Source organism: Gobius niger, assembly GCF_951799975.1.
Source record: "Gobius niger genome assembly, chromosome: 22".
Lineage (NCBI taxonomy): Eukaryota > Metazoa > Chordata > Actinopteri > Gobiiformes > Gobiidae > Gobius > Gobius niger.
Window position 1 is genome coordinate 1,051,555 of NC_136873.1, and position 17,171 is coordinate 1,068,725.

Here is a 17,171-nt window from a genome sequence, read left to right on the forward strand (position 1 = left end):
ACTGAAACCTTTAATAGTACATAGTCTTATATTGTGCTTTTGAAATGAGACAAACAAACAAAGGTATTGTAGGTTGTTGGTGAGCTGAGACAAGGGAGTTTTGAGCAGTGGTGACTGTATGGCCATTGACGGAGATTGTGATTGATAAGTCCAAGGGAAAGCATGCACAGGATAAACAGAAGGGGACCAAGCGCCGAGCCTTGAGGGACTCCATGGTCGACAGGTATGATGTGAGACGTGCAGGTGTTAATGGATATGAATTATTCTGAGGTGAACCAGGAGAGAGCTGAGCCAGAGATGCCGAGGTGTTGTAGGCGTTGGGAGAAGGACGGCGAGGTCAGTGGTGTCAGAGGCGGCAGAGAGGTCCAGTAGGTGGAGAATGGAGCGGGAACCAGAGTCGGAGGCGAGCAGGAGGTCGTTTGTTACTTTGAGTCGTGCGGTTTCAGTAAAGTGATGAGTGCGGAATCCTGACTGAAAGCTTTTGTAGAGCAGATTGGAGAGGTGATGTTTTAGTTGAGAGGCATTCTTAAAAGCATTCATTAAAGCGTTTTTTAAAGCGTTCTTTAAAACGTTCTTCAAAGGGATTCTTGTAATTCCACCTGGATAGACTCAGACAAAAGCAGTGATTAGGAAGATTTATTGACATGTATATTAGTTTTGGTGATCAGGTATGGAAGACCCGTGAAGCTGCAGCAGGTAGAAGCCGTGGGCGGAAGAGGCGGAGATGGGGTGGAGGCGGGTCGCAGCACAGCTGGGAAGCGAACAAACCATGATTGCTGGGGCTTAAAAGCCAGACCGAGGTAGATGATTGGCTGCTACAGAGGTGCGGCTCTTACGCTGATGGGCTGAGGTGGAGGCGTGGCCCTCTCTGAAGAGATCATTGGCTGGAGGTGATGCTGAAATTCGTCTCCCAGGTTGAATTAACGCCGAGGCTTCATTAAAATAACATTTCCAAATGTTGGAAAATGACGTTTTGTTTCATATTTGAAATGACCAAATAGGCATATTGGTAGTGGATTTTCTCAGGAATTCTACAAATTAGATTTGTATAATTTGGATACAATTAGGCACATAGTGAGAGGGGCATGAGATTGGTAATAATAATTGAATGAGAAATTACTGAAACCTTAAAAGGGATTCTTTTAATCCCCTCCCAAATGTAAGAAACATGACATTTTAAAGGATCTAAGGATACATTGTTGACGGTCCCTAATTAACAGTGCATTGGCCTACCGTTTTAGCGGTAATAGTCGCACAGAACAAAACAGCGTTGCTGCTGGCTTGACCGGCATTTTGCGGATGATGGCTCATTTGAGCGCAGTCTCCAAAGGCAGCACATCCAGGCTCGTAGGCCACTGCTCCAGGAGATTCCCATATCAAACAGACACAAAACCCTGGACTCAACTACACGACGTGCTTTTGCCAAATAAACAGAGCGACTAATGACAAAATGCACAGTTTAGTATCCGAGCATTTCCAAACAAGTGAACATGTCGGGTCATGTGACCGAATTGCGTTGTCATGGATACAGGACATTGTATTTAACAATAATGTAATATCATGTTAGTATTGTTATTGTTCTGTTTTAAAAGTTCAATAAGAATAATATGTAACAAAAACAAAAGACAGCCATGCTTCATTGTGTTTCTCCTTATAATGTTTATTAGACTATGGTTTGAGAGTCTTTTAGTGATAAGATCAGCGTTTATTCAGACTTGGTGGGGTCGGGCAGGCTGGGCAGAACACTGGTCCAGAACTGAACAAAGCGCATCCTCATCTTCTCATGGACGTAGTTCTTGTCCATGTCATGGTGGATCTCCAAGTACTGGTCTCCGCTCGTGAACAGAGGCCACGAGGCGGGGACCTTAGAGCCGCCCTGGTTTGGGTCTCTGTGGAGGAAATGAGCGAACAGAATAAATCATGAATGGCATTAGTAAAAGGAGGTAGTAAGTGAAATAGACTTTGCAGAAATGATTTAGCATGTTGTTCCCTCATCCAGGCATAGAGTTGTGTTGAATACATGAATGAATAAATGAATGAATGAATAACTGTATTGCCATTATACAATTGTACAAAGATATTGAAGAGATCAGATGTTGGGTTTGTCCTGAGCCGCTGCGACTCTGTGCACCGCCAGGTAGGGGAAACCGGAGCACCCGGAAGAAACCTATGCAGACACAGGGAGAACATGCAAACTCCAAGTTCCAGACAGTCAGGCCTCGCAGCTGGACATCCTTCACGACTGGGGGCAGGTGTCCTTCCCACCACACCACCTGTGGCTTAGCTGCAAGTCTCGCCCAGATACTTCCTTGTTTGCCCTTTTTAGTTTCCTGTAGGGCTCCTTGTGAGGCACTACAGGAAACAAGGAAGTTGTGGGCGGCTCTTGGTGCCATTTCAGTGTTTCAGAAGAAGTAATCGGTGGATTTGTAAGTCTCCAATGCCGATCATCATCAGCTGTTTGTTTACTTTTAAATAAGCGATTTCCTTCATGGCCAGTAAAGACTCTGCAGTTAAAAAAAATTAGCTCAACCTCACAAAAACGTGGTCCAAAAGCCTCTGCACATGTCTGGGGCAGACTTAAGTTATTACTTCTCTCTGTTCCTGTCCTGCAAAAGCTTAATAACGTGCGTGAGTCTTTGGGCAATGTTAATGTAAGGAGAGCTCAAGCAGAGGAAGCAGTGAGCTTAAAGTCAGCACTTTAATGCTCTCAGGCTGGCGGCGAAAGCACTGGCCCACCACTGTGTGTGCTTAACTTCTTAACCCCCACCTGAGCTGAGCACGTTCTCCCCAGTTTGGCTTTACCCAAATCTAAAAACTTCTTGAAAAAAGTGTCAAAAGAGCAACAAAAGCAAGGATTGAAATGCAACAAAAGAAGTGACAAAAAAAGCAACAAAAGAGCGATAAAAAGACAATAAACAAGCGACAAAAACATGTGAAAAAAGCACACAAAAAAAGAGCCACAACAAAGCTACAATGAAGCAACAAAAGTGTGCCGGAAAGGCAACGATAAAACACACACAAAAAAGCATGAAAACCGGACAAAAATGCGACAAAAATGCTCAGTTTTGTTGATCTTAGCTTTCAAATATGTCCTATAAGCTGTAAACTTTAAGATTTGGGTAAAGCTGAACTGGAGAAAATGCGCTTGGTTAAGGCAGGGGTTAAGAGGTTGAGTTTGCAGCCTTGACCAGCCATTGTCCTTGCACCAGGCGGAAGATTGTGTCCAATTTCTATTAAATTTGTATCATTTCTCTGAAAGAGCCAACCACTTCCTGGACCCGACCTAGTCTCTAAAGATTTCTTTTTTTTTTCAGGACCTTCTTATGATGTTTCTATGCCAGTAGTACCTAAACTTTCTTTCCAATACCATACTGGTATTGTTTAGCGATAGCTTGAAAAGAAAGACATTTTGTACTGCATTATTGAGCTCTTCAATAAGTAACCAAAGTGAAATAGCATTTTTGTGACAGTACTTGTGCATACCCAGTTTTGGCGAAGTTGGTCCAGTATGCGATCACATATCTGGACACATCCCTGTGCCTCGGCCAGTATCCCAGAGGAGTGGTGAAGGGCTTCCCGAACACGTACTGCAGGTCATCAGCATGGTCCGCCCCCATCCAGCTGGGATAAGGCGTCAACAGGCCCCCCATGCGGTTGGGTTCAGAGAACATGTAGGAGTAGGTACGACCAGTCCTATGAAGAAAGACAGCACAACTGCTTTAAAAGGAATGTAATACAAACTTTGAAATATTCTGACATATCAACGTAAACTTTTTGGTTTTTCACTTGAACATTTAGTTGGAATAGAAAATGGTCAAAAGTCTACCACAATAGTCCAGTGCTCAGGTCTCTGCACTGGCTCCCTGTCGCTCAGGGAATAGACTTTTAAAACGTCAGTGGTTGTGAAAAGTCTCTTCATGGTCGAGCGCCAAAGTCCATCTCAGACAGTTTCATTTGAACCATGGTAGGCTTTGGAGTCGCCTCCTGCTGGTCTCAGTCAGGACCAGTGGAGTGTCTTCAGGGAGTCGTCTCCTGCTGGTCTCAGTCAGGACCAGTGGCGTGTCTTCAGGGAGTCGTCTCCTGCTGGTCTCAGTCAGGACCAGTGGCGTGTCTTCAGGGAGTCGTCTCCTGCTGGTCTCAGTCAGGACCAGTGGCGTGTCTTAAGGGAGTCGTCTCCTGCTGGTCTCAGTCAGGACCAGTGGAGTGTCTTCAGGGAGTCGTCTCCTGCTGGTCTCAGTCAGGACCAGTGGCGTGTCTTCAGAGAGTTGTATCCTGCTGGTCTCAGTCAGGACCAGTGGCGTGTCTTCAGGGAGTCGTCTCCTGCTGGTCTCAGTCAGGACCAGTGGAGTGTCTTCAGGGAGTCGTCTCCTGCTGGTCTCAGTCAGGACCAGTGGAGTGTCTTCAGGGAGTCGTCTCCTGCTGGTCTCAGTCAGGACCAGTGGAGTGTCTTCAGGGAGTCGTCTCCTGCTGGTCTCAGTCAGGACCAGTGGCGTGTCTTCAGGGAGTCGTCTCCTGCTGGTCTCAGTCAGGACCAGTGGTGTGTCTTCAGGGAGTCGTCTCCTGCTGGTCTCAGTCAGGACCAGTGGAGTGTCTTCAGGGAGTCGTCTCCTGCTGGTCTCAGTCAGGACCAGTGGTGTGTCTTCAGGGAGTCATCTCCTGCTGGTCTCAGTCAGGACCAGTGGTGTGTCTTCACGTGCTGGTCTCAGTCAGGACCAGTGGTGTGTCTTCAGGGAGTCGCCTCGTGCTGGTCTCAGTCAGGACCAGTGTCTTCAGGGAGTCGCCTCCTGCTGGTCTCAGTCAGGACCAGTGGAGTGTCTTCAGGGAGTCGTCTCCTGCTGGTCTCAGTCAGGACCAGTGGAGTGTCTTCAGGGAGTCGTCTCCTGCTGGTCTCAGTCGGGACCAGTGTCTTCAGGGAGTCGTCTCCTGCTGGTCTCAGTCAGGACCAGTGGAGTGTCTTCAGGGAGTCGTCTCCTGCTGGTCTCAGTCAGGACCAGTGGCGTGTCTTCAGGGAGTTGTATCTTGCTGGTCTCAGTCAGGACCAGTGTCTTCAGGGAGTCGTCTCCTGCTGGTCTCAGTCAGGACCAGTGGAGTGTCTTCAGGGAGTTGTCTCCTGCTGGTCTCAGTCAGGACCAGTGGAGTGTCTTCAGGGAGTCGTCTCCTGCTGGTCTCAGTCAGGACCAGTGGCGTGTCTTCAGGGAGTCGTCTCCTGCTGGTCTCAGTCAGGACCAGTGGAGTGTCTTCAAGGAGTCGTCTCCTGCTGGTCTCAGTCAGGACCAGTGGCTTGTCTTCAGGGAGTCGTCTCCTGCTGGTCTCAGTCAGGACCAGTGGCGTGTCTTCAGGGAGTCGTCTCCTGCTGGTCTCAGTCAGGACCAGTGGCGTGTCTTCAGGGAGTCGTCTCCTGCTGGTGTCAGTCAGGACCAGTGGCGTGTCTTCAGGGAGTCGTCTCCTGCTGGTCTCAGTCAGGACCAGTGGAGTGTCTTCAAGGAGTCGTCTCCTGCTGGTCTCAGTCAGGACCAGTGGAGTGTCTTCAAGGAGTCGTCTCCTGCTGGTCTCAGTCAGGACCAGTGGAGTGTCTTCAGGGAGTCGTCTCCTGCTGGTCTCAGTCAGGACCAGTGGAGTGTCTTCAGGGAGTCGTCTCCTGCTGGTCTCAGTCAGGACCAGTGGCGTGTCTTCAGGGAGTCGTCTCCTGCTGGTCTCAGTCAGGACCAGTGGCGTGTCTTCAGGGAGTCGTCTCCTGCTGGTCTCAGTCAGGATCAGTGGAGTGTCTTCAGGGAGTCGTCTCCTGCTGGTCTCAGTCAGGACCAGTGGAGTGTCTTCAGGGAGTCGTCTCCTGCTGGTCTCAGTCAGGACCAGTGGCGTGTCTTCAGGGAGTCGTCTCCTGCTGGTCTCAGTCAGGACCAGAGGCGTGTCTTCAGGGAGTCGTCTCCTGCTGGTGTCAGTCAGGACCAGTGGCGTGTCTTCAGGGAGTCGTCTCCTGCTGGTGTCAGTCAGGACCAGTGGAGTGTCTTCAGGGAGTCGTCTCCTGCTGGTGTCAGTCAGGACCAGTGGCGTGTCTTCAGGGAGTCGTCTCCTGCTGGTGTCAGTCAGGACCAGAGGCGTGTCTTCAGGGAGTCGTCTCCTGCTGGTGTCAGTCAGGACCAGTGGCGTGTCTTCAGGGAGTCGTCTCCTGCTGGTCTCAGTCAGGACCAGTGGCGTGTCTTCAGGGAGTCGTCTCCTGCTGGTCTCAGTCAGGACCAGTGGTGTGTCTTCAGGGAGTCGTCTCCTGCTGGTCTCAGTCAGGACCAGTGGTGTGTCTTCAGGGAGTCGTCTCCTGCTGGTCTCAGTCAGGACCAGTGGCGTGTCTTCAGGGAGTCGTCTCCTGCTGGTCTCAGTCAGGACCAGTGGTGTGTCTTCAGGGAGTCGTCTCCTGCTGGTCTCAGTCAGGACCAGAGGCGTGTCTTCAGGGAGACGTCTCCTGCTGGTCTCAGTCAGGACCAGTGGTGTGTCTTCAGGGAGTCGTCTCCTGCTGGTCTCAGTCAGGACCAGTGGCGTGTCTTCAGGGAGTTGTCTCCTGCTGGTCTCAGTCAGGACCAGTGGGGTTTTGGATAATCCCATGCAGAAGTAGGACTCTTCATGGCCTTAGAATTTATTGTTGATGATAAGTTTAATGAATGGTAGTGCGAAGAGTTATGACTTGTGATTCCCTGTCTTTAGCATAGCATGGTATTATTATTCTAACAGAAATACGAAGAAGAAGAGAAATTCTCACGTGGCATGTTTAGCGTGCAAGTACAGAGCAGCCTGAGTGGGCACCAGGAAGATGAAGTCAGTCCCGATGGCCACGGCGGTCTTCTTGACGGTCTCACGGTCAGGGGTTATGCTCCAGTCAGAGCTGTAGACAGAGAAGGCTTCCTCCATACCTGCCATGCCTTTGTCACTGGTGTAAGCTGTCAGCAGGCTCTTCAGGTCAGCCCTACAGCGACAGACACATACAGTCACTTTAAGTAATGCTTCCCTTTTAACACAGTTGTAAAAGTCATCCACCTACATCCAGTCGTGAGCTAAGCGACAGCATGTTAGCTAAACTTACTGCTGTAGAGGGCCCGGTCCAAATCTTACAATTTAAATAAGGTCCCAGCGTGACACTAGTGAAATGTATGTACTTAGTTGACAGTTGTGCAAACAGAGCTACCACAGCGTACGATCACTGATTTTTCCCATTACTCATAACAAAGAATTTGCTTCCTGCAATCGTGAAGTACACTGGGATTCTATGTTGCCTGAAGATCCTCTGATGTTTCTCCCGAGACCCCAGCTACAGAGGGCAAAGATACCCCTTTCCTTCTGGGCTCTTGAACCTTTCTGTCTGGTTCTTCAGGACGTCTTGTCCTTTAAGCTTTAGTGTAAGAGCATTTAGGATAACCACAGACTGAGAGGGCTCATGGACATGTTGTTCTTCTTTTGTCTTTCCCTGAGGATGATTCGAATCAAACAGCAGGTATTGTTCAGTGTGAGTGAAGTTTCTAAAGACCTCTATCTGAAGTTGCCTGTTTTTCCTTGTGATAACCTTTCAATCTAAAATGGCAAGTTGCCCATCCATGTCATTGACCCCAGCAATGTCAAATGACTTGACTCCAGTCGCAATTTTCGGGACTTGAGACTTACTCGACCAAAGCTCCAAAAAGACTTGACTTGACTTGGGACTTGCTGTTTGTGACTCGAGACTTAACTTGGACTTGAGGCCAATGACTCTCAATGACTCGCTGTGACTTTAGATTTATTATATATTTTGGTGAAACTGTTGAAAGATCACGATTAATTTTGTAAAAAAGCGGCGCATCTTTGTGTACATTATGGTAATTAGCCACATGCCTGTTCGGTCTGATCAATACAGCGCGAAAAGGCAGGAGGAAATACAACGTGTTTCTTTGGATGCATTAAAAGTTTTCTAAAGACAGTGAAGAGGTGAAGATTTACGAACAGGAAAACGTTTGAAACAATGGGCTGGACCTACAGCGCAGACGGAGCCTCCAGAACCACCATGTAAGAGCTGATTAGTCAACAGAAATCTTGGGGCTTTTCGATGTTTTAATTCGTTCAAACAAAGTTTACAGCATTTAGAGGTTATTGAAGGCTACGCGGAGTCTACTTTGAGCAGGGGCGAATCCGAGTATACAGGGGCTGGGGCATTACAGGGGAACCACTGACAGAAAAACTGCCAGAGACTAACAAATCTAAAAAATATTATTTTATATTTATGTTTCAGACTGCAGGGAAAAGCAGCTCATGTTTAAAAGACTCTGTTTCCATTTTATTTTAAGTCGCCCCCCCGGGCCCCCTTCCTTAAATTGCTGTCCTGGTAATTTTGTACATAGACTGGAGTATTTCAAATATATATATTTTGAATTTTGTGGCGATTAAATACTAATTAGACTTTAAATCCAAAGAAATTGATTTTAGCCGAAATTCAAAATCGCTGTATCTTGAGAAAGTACTTGTTATTTCAAGATTAAACACATTTGGAAAAGTAGACACACTGGCGTTTGTGACTTGAGGTGACTCGCCGGCTAAAGCAAGACTTGACTTGACTGACCCCATGACCGACTTGGATTTGCTTGGGACTTGGACCTTCACAAATTGGACTTGACTCGAGACTTACTCCCACCTCTGCTTTAAACACACTCACACAAGATTCCATTTTACTCCTCCCAAACTCCAAACTGTGTGCCATTAACGGAGATGGATAATCAGCACTCACACATCAGTGTCCACCAACATGGAGTTGATGGAGGGAATGTCCACGGCAGTGAAGAGATGCCCATCCATGTCGTTGACCCCGGCAATGTAGTCGATGCCTGCCGCATTGTGGAACAGGTTTGAGGGATGGTCCGGGAGGAAGTCTCCGTCCACCACAGCGGAGAGCACAAGGTTGTTCACCACGGGGCCTGCAAGGGGAGTGACAGATGGAGGCGAAGTGTAGGTGCTGTCAAGGCAAGACTTGCAGGTGAATAGGTAAAACAATAAATCAATAAATATTGAAAGGGGGGAGGTAAATAAAATATGTTTCGGCCTTTTGTGTATGGGAATAATATGGAAAAAGACCACTGCCTGACCCAACAGAAACCAGTTCTGTCCTTCTTCTTCCCTGATCCCAGAGTCCAGATCTTCAGCTCATTAAGATTGGGATGTACTTGAGGAGGCTTTGCGCAGTGGTTACACTGGACACACAGTATCAGTTTTATTTCTAATTAATTTGACCTGGATAGTCCCACTGAGATTAAGAATCTCTTTTTCCACAGAGGGGAACCTATTGTACACACTTTAGTAGTAGGGAAAAGTACACAGAAGTGGGTAGAACATGCAAACTCCATGTAGAAGGCCCCAACTGTCCTGGGGATCAAACCTGGAACCTTCTTATTGTGAGAAAAGAGTGCCACTGTGCTGCCCCAATATCAGTAAATATGAGATCCTGATGAAAAAATCATGCAATACTGGATCTTTTCTTTGGATGCAAAAACAGATGATATTTGCATATCTATACACTAGCAAACTAACTAACTTACTGTCAGGAGAGCTGTTCAGGCTGAGTGTCCCGGCCAAGGTGAGCCGCACAGGGTCAGTCATCTTCAGACAGGCCGCCATCCTGCTGTCAGTGGGGCAGTTCACCTTCAGGGCCACCTGCATGGAAATGAAATGAGAGACCACTCATTTTTTGTAAACTTACTGCAGAAAAAAACACACAAACTGCAACGATTGGAAAACCTGTGTCTGTTGAAATGACAACAAAATAATGAAGATAAAAGACAAAAGGACAAAAAGTGGATTCACATTTTGTAACACATAACCAATAATGTAATAAATCCAACCATTATTTCATTGAAATACAGAATTATTGCTATAGTCATTCCCACCTCCTCAGCCAATTTGCGGGGGTTCTTTATGATTCCCCAGGGGCAGAGGGCCACTCCGCTCTGAGAGATAGCTCTGCGGATCATTCCCTTGTTGTGAGGAGTCAGGGTCTGTGAGAAAGATATAAGAAAAAACAGATAACATCATCTATGCAGCAAATGACTATGAGCACCTGGCCTCCTCATCATGTGCATATAAGCTGTACCAGACCTGGAAGCTGACACTAGCGCCCCCTGCAGACTCTCCAAAGAGGGTGATGTTGTCGGGGTCTCCTCCAAACGAGCGGATGTTCCTGTGCACCCAGGCGATGGCCGCTTGCTGGTCCCACAGGCCGTAGTTTCCTTAACACAAAGCACAGGCATTCATACTCAGCAACACAGTATGCTGCCCCTGTGATGGGCAAAAAACATTGTGTTGGTGTGTTGGTAACAAAGCCAGGCACTACCGGTGGATACAAGCTCACTTTATCGGTTGAATAGGCGCAGATAATATGGAATGTATGTTGGACCAAGAGATTCCCTTCAGAGCAACAGCTTGCTGCGATTTAAAAAAAAGCATAAATAAAGTCAATAAAACCATCAGCTACACAGAAAGCGGCCTTTAAAATAGTGTTGTGATGGTTAAATGTATCATTTATTTCATGCTTCTCATTGAGGAGATAAAATTTCTGTTATTTTGTTTATAACCTTGTTGAATGCTAAGGTTAATTTGACCCAAGACACTAAACTATGTACAATTTTTTGTTAGAGACGATTGCAGCTGCCTGAGAATAGAAGGATATCTATTTGTTTTGTCTCCGTGTCCGAGGTCTGGAACAACTATATACTCTGTGACTTCCTTGATTTTTGCTCCTTGACTTGACTTGATGCAATTGATTGTATTTTAACTCATTTTAACTTATAGATATACATAATGTAATTTTTTTAATGTAAGTTTATTGTGTTTTAATGCTTTTTATTGCATTTTTTATTGTGTTTGTCTGGTGTTGCTGTGCGGCACATTGAGTTGTACATGTACATGAAATGTGCCATACAAATAAACTTACCATGCCTTGATCCTTGATACTCGTTTGTTAATAAACCTGGCTCTGGGTTAGGGTTAAGCTACTCTCTGGGAGTTTTTTGTACGAAATTTAAACTTCCATATCATGTGTAAACTTCTGTATCCTGTTGACCCCTGTGCTGGCGTTTGGGAGCTCTGTCCGAGATAGGTAGACAATGTTTGCTTAAAATGTTGCTTAGGTAGTTGCAGAGATACGCAGTGCAGTGGTCCCTCGGTATAACACAGTTCACCTTTCGCGGGCTCGTTGTTTCGCTGATTTATTTTGAGTATAATTTTGCGTGCTTTTTTACAGCGTATGAACGGCATACGCGCACTGTGTAGTGCGTAGTCGTAGAGTGAGCCTCCTCTCGTGCAGAGAGGATCTTTGTCAGTGTCCCATCAACACATCAGGCACACATTACGCCGCAGACAGAGTCATGCAGGCTGGCCAAGAGCGAGTCCGTGAAAATAAACACTGCTACCATGTGGCGCTCGTCTCAGCTAAACACTTGCCTTCTGAAGCCTGAACTGCTATGATAAAACTCTGGTCGTAGCTACGATTGTCTCTTAGTTTGAACAAGTGCACAGTGGAGACGAGAGCAGCTCATGATGTTTCCATCCCCACGTCTGTAATGTGAATCTAAAAATCACACTGAGTACACCAGGCAACGGAGAACCCGTGTGAACTAGAGAGAAAAGTGTATAAAGTGTGTGGTGAAGGGTTTTACAGCCTTAAAACATATATAATAGCTGTAAAAAATAAAGCTGACTACTTTGCGGATTTCATTTATAAACAACGCAAAAAGGAAATACGAGGCTTCTTACAATGTCCACCATTGATGCTTTTCCTTCATCGGGAGGTAAATGCAGCACAGTGGCACTGCCACATGTTGCAAATGTCACCTTAAAACACAGATGTGGTGGCACTTGAAGGCAAGTGTGGTTTATTTATAGAAAACTGTTGTTGTTTTGGTGTTAGGGGTGGGAGCACTGATCTATTTGTACCAAAGCAGGCCTGAGCTTACGTTCAAGCAGACTTTTGTAGGTAATTTCGTTTTGGTTTTCAATTTGACATGATACATGGATTCTTAAGTTTGGCGCGATGTAAAGAGGAATGTAATATGAAGGTTGCCATAGAAGAGCAGCAGCTCCAAGTGCTGCTTGTCATGAACCATGCCCCAGTCTGGCCTCTTTTCTAATAAGGAAAACCCACTCGCAAAACCAGCGCCATATGCAAGACACATGTACCACATGTACCTTGGTGCTATGTTAATTTTTATTTAATGTTACAAACATCTACAAAAGTCTCCTCCAGCTTTCCGCAACAACTGTCCATTTGTAAATCACTGTCTGCCATGAAATCTTGAGCTATTTATTCATTTGGACAAGACACCGCTACAGACTCATTGATGATGAGACCGGAAGAGCAGCGCGTCCTGACAATTTACTCGGAACTCACATGTCGCTTGGGTGTGCATAGTCTATTTTAGCTTTAACACTGGCCCTTCTCTAGACCATGGGTGTACAGTTAACATCATAAAGCAGTTGGGTTTAAACACATCTCGAGCTAATCAGAGCTAACAGAGCAAACTGTTTGCTAAGAACAAACATTAGACTGGACTTTACATGTAAACGTAGTGATGGACTGACCGGGCAGATCGGACTCTCCGGTGCTGAGGAACCCAAGCGCTCCCACTCGGTATCCCAGGGTCACCACAATGACGTTCCCACGGTCTGCGATCTCCTCCCCGCTGTACAGGTAGTTGTCCAGGAAGTTGGCCCCCATGGAGCCTCCGAACAGGAAAGCCCCTCCGTAAATCCACACCATCACGGGCAGATTGGAGGCCACTAAGGAAACAAGGTTCGGTTTATCGATTAAAGGTTAAATCATCGACTGGACTGGGTTTTGGTGAAGTTGGGAATGTTTCGCTCCAAACATCCCTAAGAAAGCCACTAACCACGCTTTTGAAGACAAAGCAGTTAAAATATTAGCTAAGGAAAAGACCTGCTAGTTGAGTGATACTGTAAACAACTAAGGGATGTTTGGCAGTTTGTGTTCCCTCCTCAGAGGAGCCTGGGTCTTATTTAGGCCGCTCCAGTTTGGGTAATAAGTGTTTTTTATGACCTAAAGAACTAAGAAGAAGCCTCTGTAGAAGCAAAACGTCCTGAACTTTACAAAAAAACAGTCCACTCGATGATTTAACCTTTTCTACGATTAATGCTCCCTGAAAGAATGAGAGCCTTCGCAAACAAAGTTAGGGTTAGTGTTTTATCAAGGGTGGTGTAGATGAGATTATATCTACCTGCGCCTTGGTGAGGAACCCATATGTTGAGGTAGAGGCAGTCCTCAGATCCTCTCGTCTCGGTCTGGATCAGATTGAGCTGAAGGCATCGTGGTTTGTACTCCATAGCCTTCATCACACCTGAGGAAAAAAATGCATTGAGAATTAAACTGTCAGAAATGATGATAGGTGAATTGTTTTAAATATTTGGATAGATTTTGGTATCAATTAGCACTTACATTCCTTATGTACATGTTTTTCTTACTGTATAATGTGAAGACATGTGACTTGTGGTCTAAATGTGTATAATGACCGAAGAAAATAAACTAGTTACTACTACTAAAGCCTTATCATCAACGCTTTATTGAACAGAATATTTGCTATGACACTGCAAATCCTTTTGAAAATAAGAGGCGCTGAAGACCGGCCTCTTTGTTTTGCTCTCCACTAAGTCTAAATTCCACTTAAAAAAAGTCCCTACCGTCCCATCCTGGGTGGCTTTTAGGTTTCTCGAAGCGTCCGGGGACGTCAGCGAAGGGAATACCCCTGAACACATCCATGTGCCTGGACCATCCCATCCGAATGTTCTTCCCCTCCACCATGCCCCCCTCTGTGTACACCACCCCCAGCTGTGGAAAACAAGTACATATCATTAGAATAACTGCATCAATGACATATGTATTTGGAAAGTATTGTAGGACTAATAGTGACACCGTCTTGCGTATGTACATCTATCTATGTAGGGAGAAGTTAACTCTTTATGGGGAAAGTGACTATCTTTGGTCAGTCGACACACTTTACCTATGGCCACTCTGCTGCACATCAGTAAGTTAAAGAGGCACGTAGTCCTCACTCAGCCAATCAGAAGAGACCACCCTACCTCACAGACCCACTACTGTAGCATTTGACCAATCAGAATCTCTAAACTTTTTATGCAAAGAAATTCATGATACATTTGTTTGCATAACTTGAAAACTAACCATGGCAAGTTGATGAAACTCACATTTTATTGGTGAATAATTTTGGTAAGTGATTATATATGTGTCGGTTTTGGAGGACGTAGTGAAATAAGTGAAATTACAGAAATTACAGAATATTTGATCATATGCCCTGTTCACTTAAATCTAAAGTTCATTAGTTTTGTCCATATTAGGACATGCCGGTTGCCAATAGAATTGACAATAGAATCAATAGTGTTTTGATGTTGCCAAATTTTATTTTTAATAAAGTTTTAGGCAAACAATATTGGAGGTGACTGACCCTCTGTGATTGTGCTAATCACATTAGGAAAAACAGGTATGATCATTCAAACATCAATATCACAAAACCCCTCCAGAAAACCAGCACCCCCTGAGACCTGTATATATAAACCTTTTTTTCTTTACCCCTTAAAGGGCAAGGAACCAAATATGGTAATCAATCAATCAATCAATCAACCTTTATTTGTATAGCGCTTTACAACAGCACCCGCTGAACCAAAGTGCTTTCCATAAGTGCAATATAATAAAAACAATTTTAGCACAAAATATTTAAGAAAAATACAACGTCACTCACATTGATTTTCTGCATGATAAGGACAAATATTACAAAAGAAATAAACTTGTGTTATGTCCCCCGATTACACTCTTAAGTATTTCAATAAGTGCCTATAAAGGTTTAACTAATGCTGCATTATCAGGGCTTTATCAGACCAAATAAATGATTTCATAGGACACATTTCCTAAGTTTAAGGCCCTTCTTTTTCAAACAAAATTTATATTTAAATTGTTAGTTGGTCCAACGCCATGCATAACTTTTCTAGCACATTTCTAACATCCAGATCATTTTCAGCAATGAGTAAGTATATACATATAACATAGTTTGTAACAAACTGTGTCACAACTGTCAGGTTAGCAAACCTGTTAACCACAACAGGCCTGCTAGTTTACAATCAATAAAAAGGCTTAATGTGTAAAGGCCCTATTTACACAAATGTCTTCTTTTGAAATATCCTGAAAGACAACACTAATGTTATTCCTCTTCTAGAAAAAACACCATATACAGTACATGAAACTAAACTAAATAAACATGTCCTTTACAGTAGTCAATATGGCTAAGTGCAAGACATATACAGCGGGCGGTGAAAACTGGAGAACATCTAGACCTGACGGTGAGGGGCTCCTCTAACCCTGTCCACAAACTTTCCTCACTTCAAATTGCTTTTGTATCGCCCAATATCACGTCCTCAGTTGCCTCACATGGCTGCACAAATAAGACTGATTTACAAACAGTGATGACGCAGACATCAAACAGACAAACACTCTAACCGTTTCTGAAAAAAAAGTCATAATAAATTCACATACATTTATTTATCATACATTTATTCAATTTAAAATCAAACTGCATTTAAACAACCACATTTTTTGTCATTTTAAGAATCCCTTAAATTGAAACTGATATTCTTAGCTCACGTACAGAGGCTGCAGACGCCGCCTCCCAAAACAGGGCCACAGCGACACAAATCCCGAGCAGCACCATTGCGTCTGAACTGTAAGAACTGGAGCCCGATGGGACGTTTATACTGGCACGCCCTTCCCCCACCACAGCATCTGAACCTGGGGGGCGGCTTTTCCCACACTCAATAATATTTAACCAGTGTCGCATTGGCATAGAAAGAAAATGGTAAAATGGCTGTGACAAGAAGCGAAACGTCAACTTGACCAAAACCCAGTCCAGTCGATGATTTAACCTTTTCTACCACAGAGATAGGCACGCTTTTGTGATGGGCTGATTTCTTCCTCATCAATTGTCCAGCCCAATTGTAGCTCGAATGCCCCATTTTTCTTTTTTCTAATATCCCACACAACCTTGTACAGTGTTTAGCATCTCAGCCTTTTTTTGTGTACTTTAACAGATATTTGACACTGAAATGAGAAATAATGTTCCTCAAACGCTACGAAAAGTCAATATCAAGCGTGAGTTTAAATGACTTGAATTGAGAATATCAATCTTGTTTTGAGTGGTTTTCACGTTTTTGCCGATCGGAGCACATTTACTTTGCTGGTTTGATGACATTTCTAAGGTTCTAAGGTCATTTGAAATAAGAAAGTAAGACTGCCAATGGGACGAGAGCAATGTTTTTACCCCATTTGCAAATAATTTCATCTCTATTAAAGACAAATATATATGGAAACGAGTCAGAAACGTCTCAGAACAAGTGAAATAATCTACTGAAAATGCCCAACTACATCTTAACTTGTCCAAACAGAAAATTAAATGTAAATTATTATGCTCAAATGGAGACATTCATGGATAGATGGACATCAGACATCACGTGACCTCAGCAGAGTGGGTTCTGACCTCAGCATAGTGGGTTCTGACTTCAGCATAGTGGGTTCTGACCTCAGCATAGTGGGTTCTGACTTCAGCATAGCGGGTTCTGACCTCAGCATAGTGGGTTCTGACCTCAGCATAGTGGGTTCTGACTTCAGCATAGTGGGTTCTGACCTCAGCATAGTGGTTCTGACCTCAGCATAGTGGGTTCTGACCTCAGCATAGTGGTTCTGACCTCAGCATAGTGGGTTCTGACCTCAGCATAGTGGTTCTGACCTCAGCATAGTGGGTTCTGACCTCAGCATAGCGGGTTCTGACCTCAGCATAGTGGGTTCTGACCTCAGCATAGCGGGTTCTGACCTCAGCAGAGCGGGTTCTGACCTCAGCAGAGTGGGTTCTGACCTCAGCAGAGTGGGTTCTGACCTCAGCATAGCGGGTTCTGACCTCAGCATAGTGGGTTCTAACCTCAGCATAGTGGGTTCTAACCTCAGCATAGTGGGTTCTGACCTCAGCATAGTGGGTTCTGACCTCAGCATAGTGGGTTCTGACCTCAGCATAGTGGGTTCTGACCTCAGCATAGCGGGTTCTGACCTCAGCATAGTTGTTCTGACCTCAGCATAGCGGGTTCTGACCTCAGCATAGTGGGTT

At 45.0% G+C, this 17,171-nt stretch overlaps 2 protein-coding genes across 2 annotated transcripts in view; both read right to left on the reverse strand.

Annotated features, from left to right (window-relative positions):
• The window catches only part of LOC306981666 (ras-related protein Rab-27B-like), a 607,733-nt gene that overhangs the window by 6,129 nt on the left and 584,433 nt on the right, over positions 1-17,171 (reverse strand). The gene's annotated exons all lie outside the window — the stretch shown is intronic.
• On the reverse strand, positions 1,706-15,728 carry LOC306981194 (bile salt-activated lipase-like; the record flags this gene model as incomplete). Its single annotated transcript, XM_079580754.1, has 11 exons — positions 1,706-1,889; positions 3,484-3,693; positions 6,749-6,952; positions 8,738-8,924; positions 9,543-9,657; positions 9,891-9,998; positions 10,099-10,229; positions 12,580-12,777; positions 13,233-13,352; positions 13,693-13,840; positions 15,666-15,728. The coding sequence occupies 11 exons, from the start codon at positions 15,726-15,728 to the stop codon at positions 1,706-1,708; spliced, it is 1,668 nt and encodes a 555-aa protein (XP_079436880.1).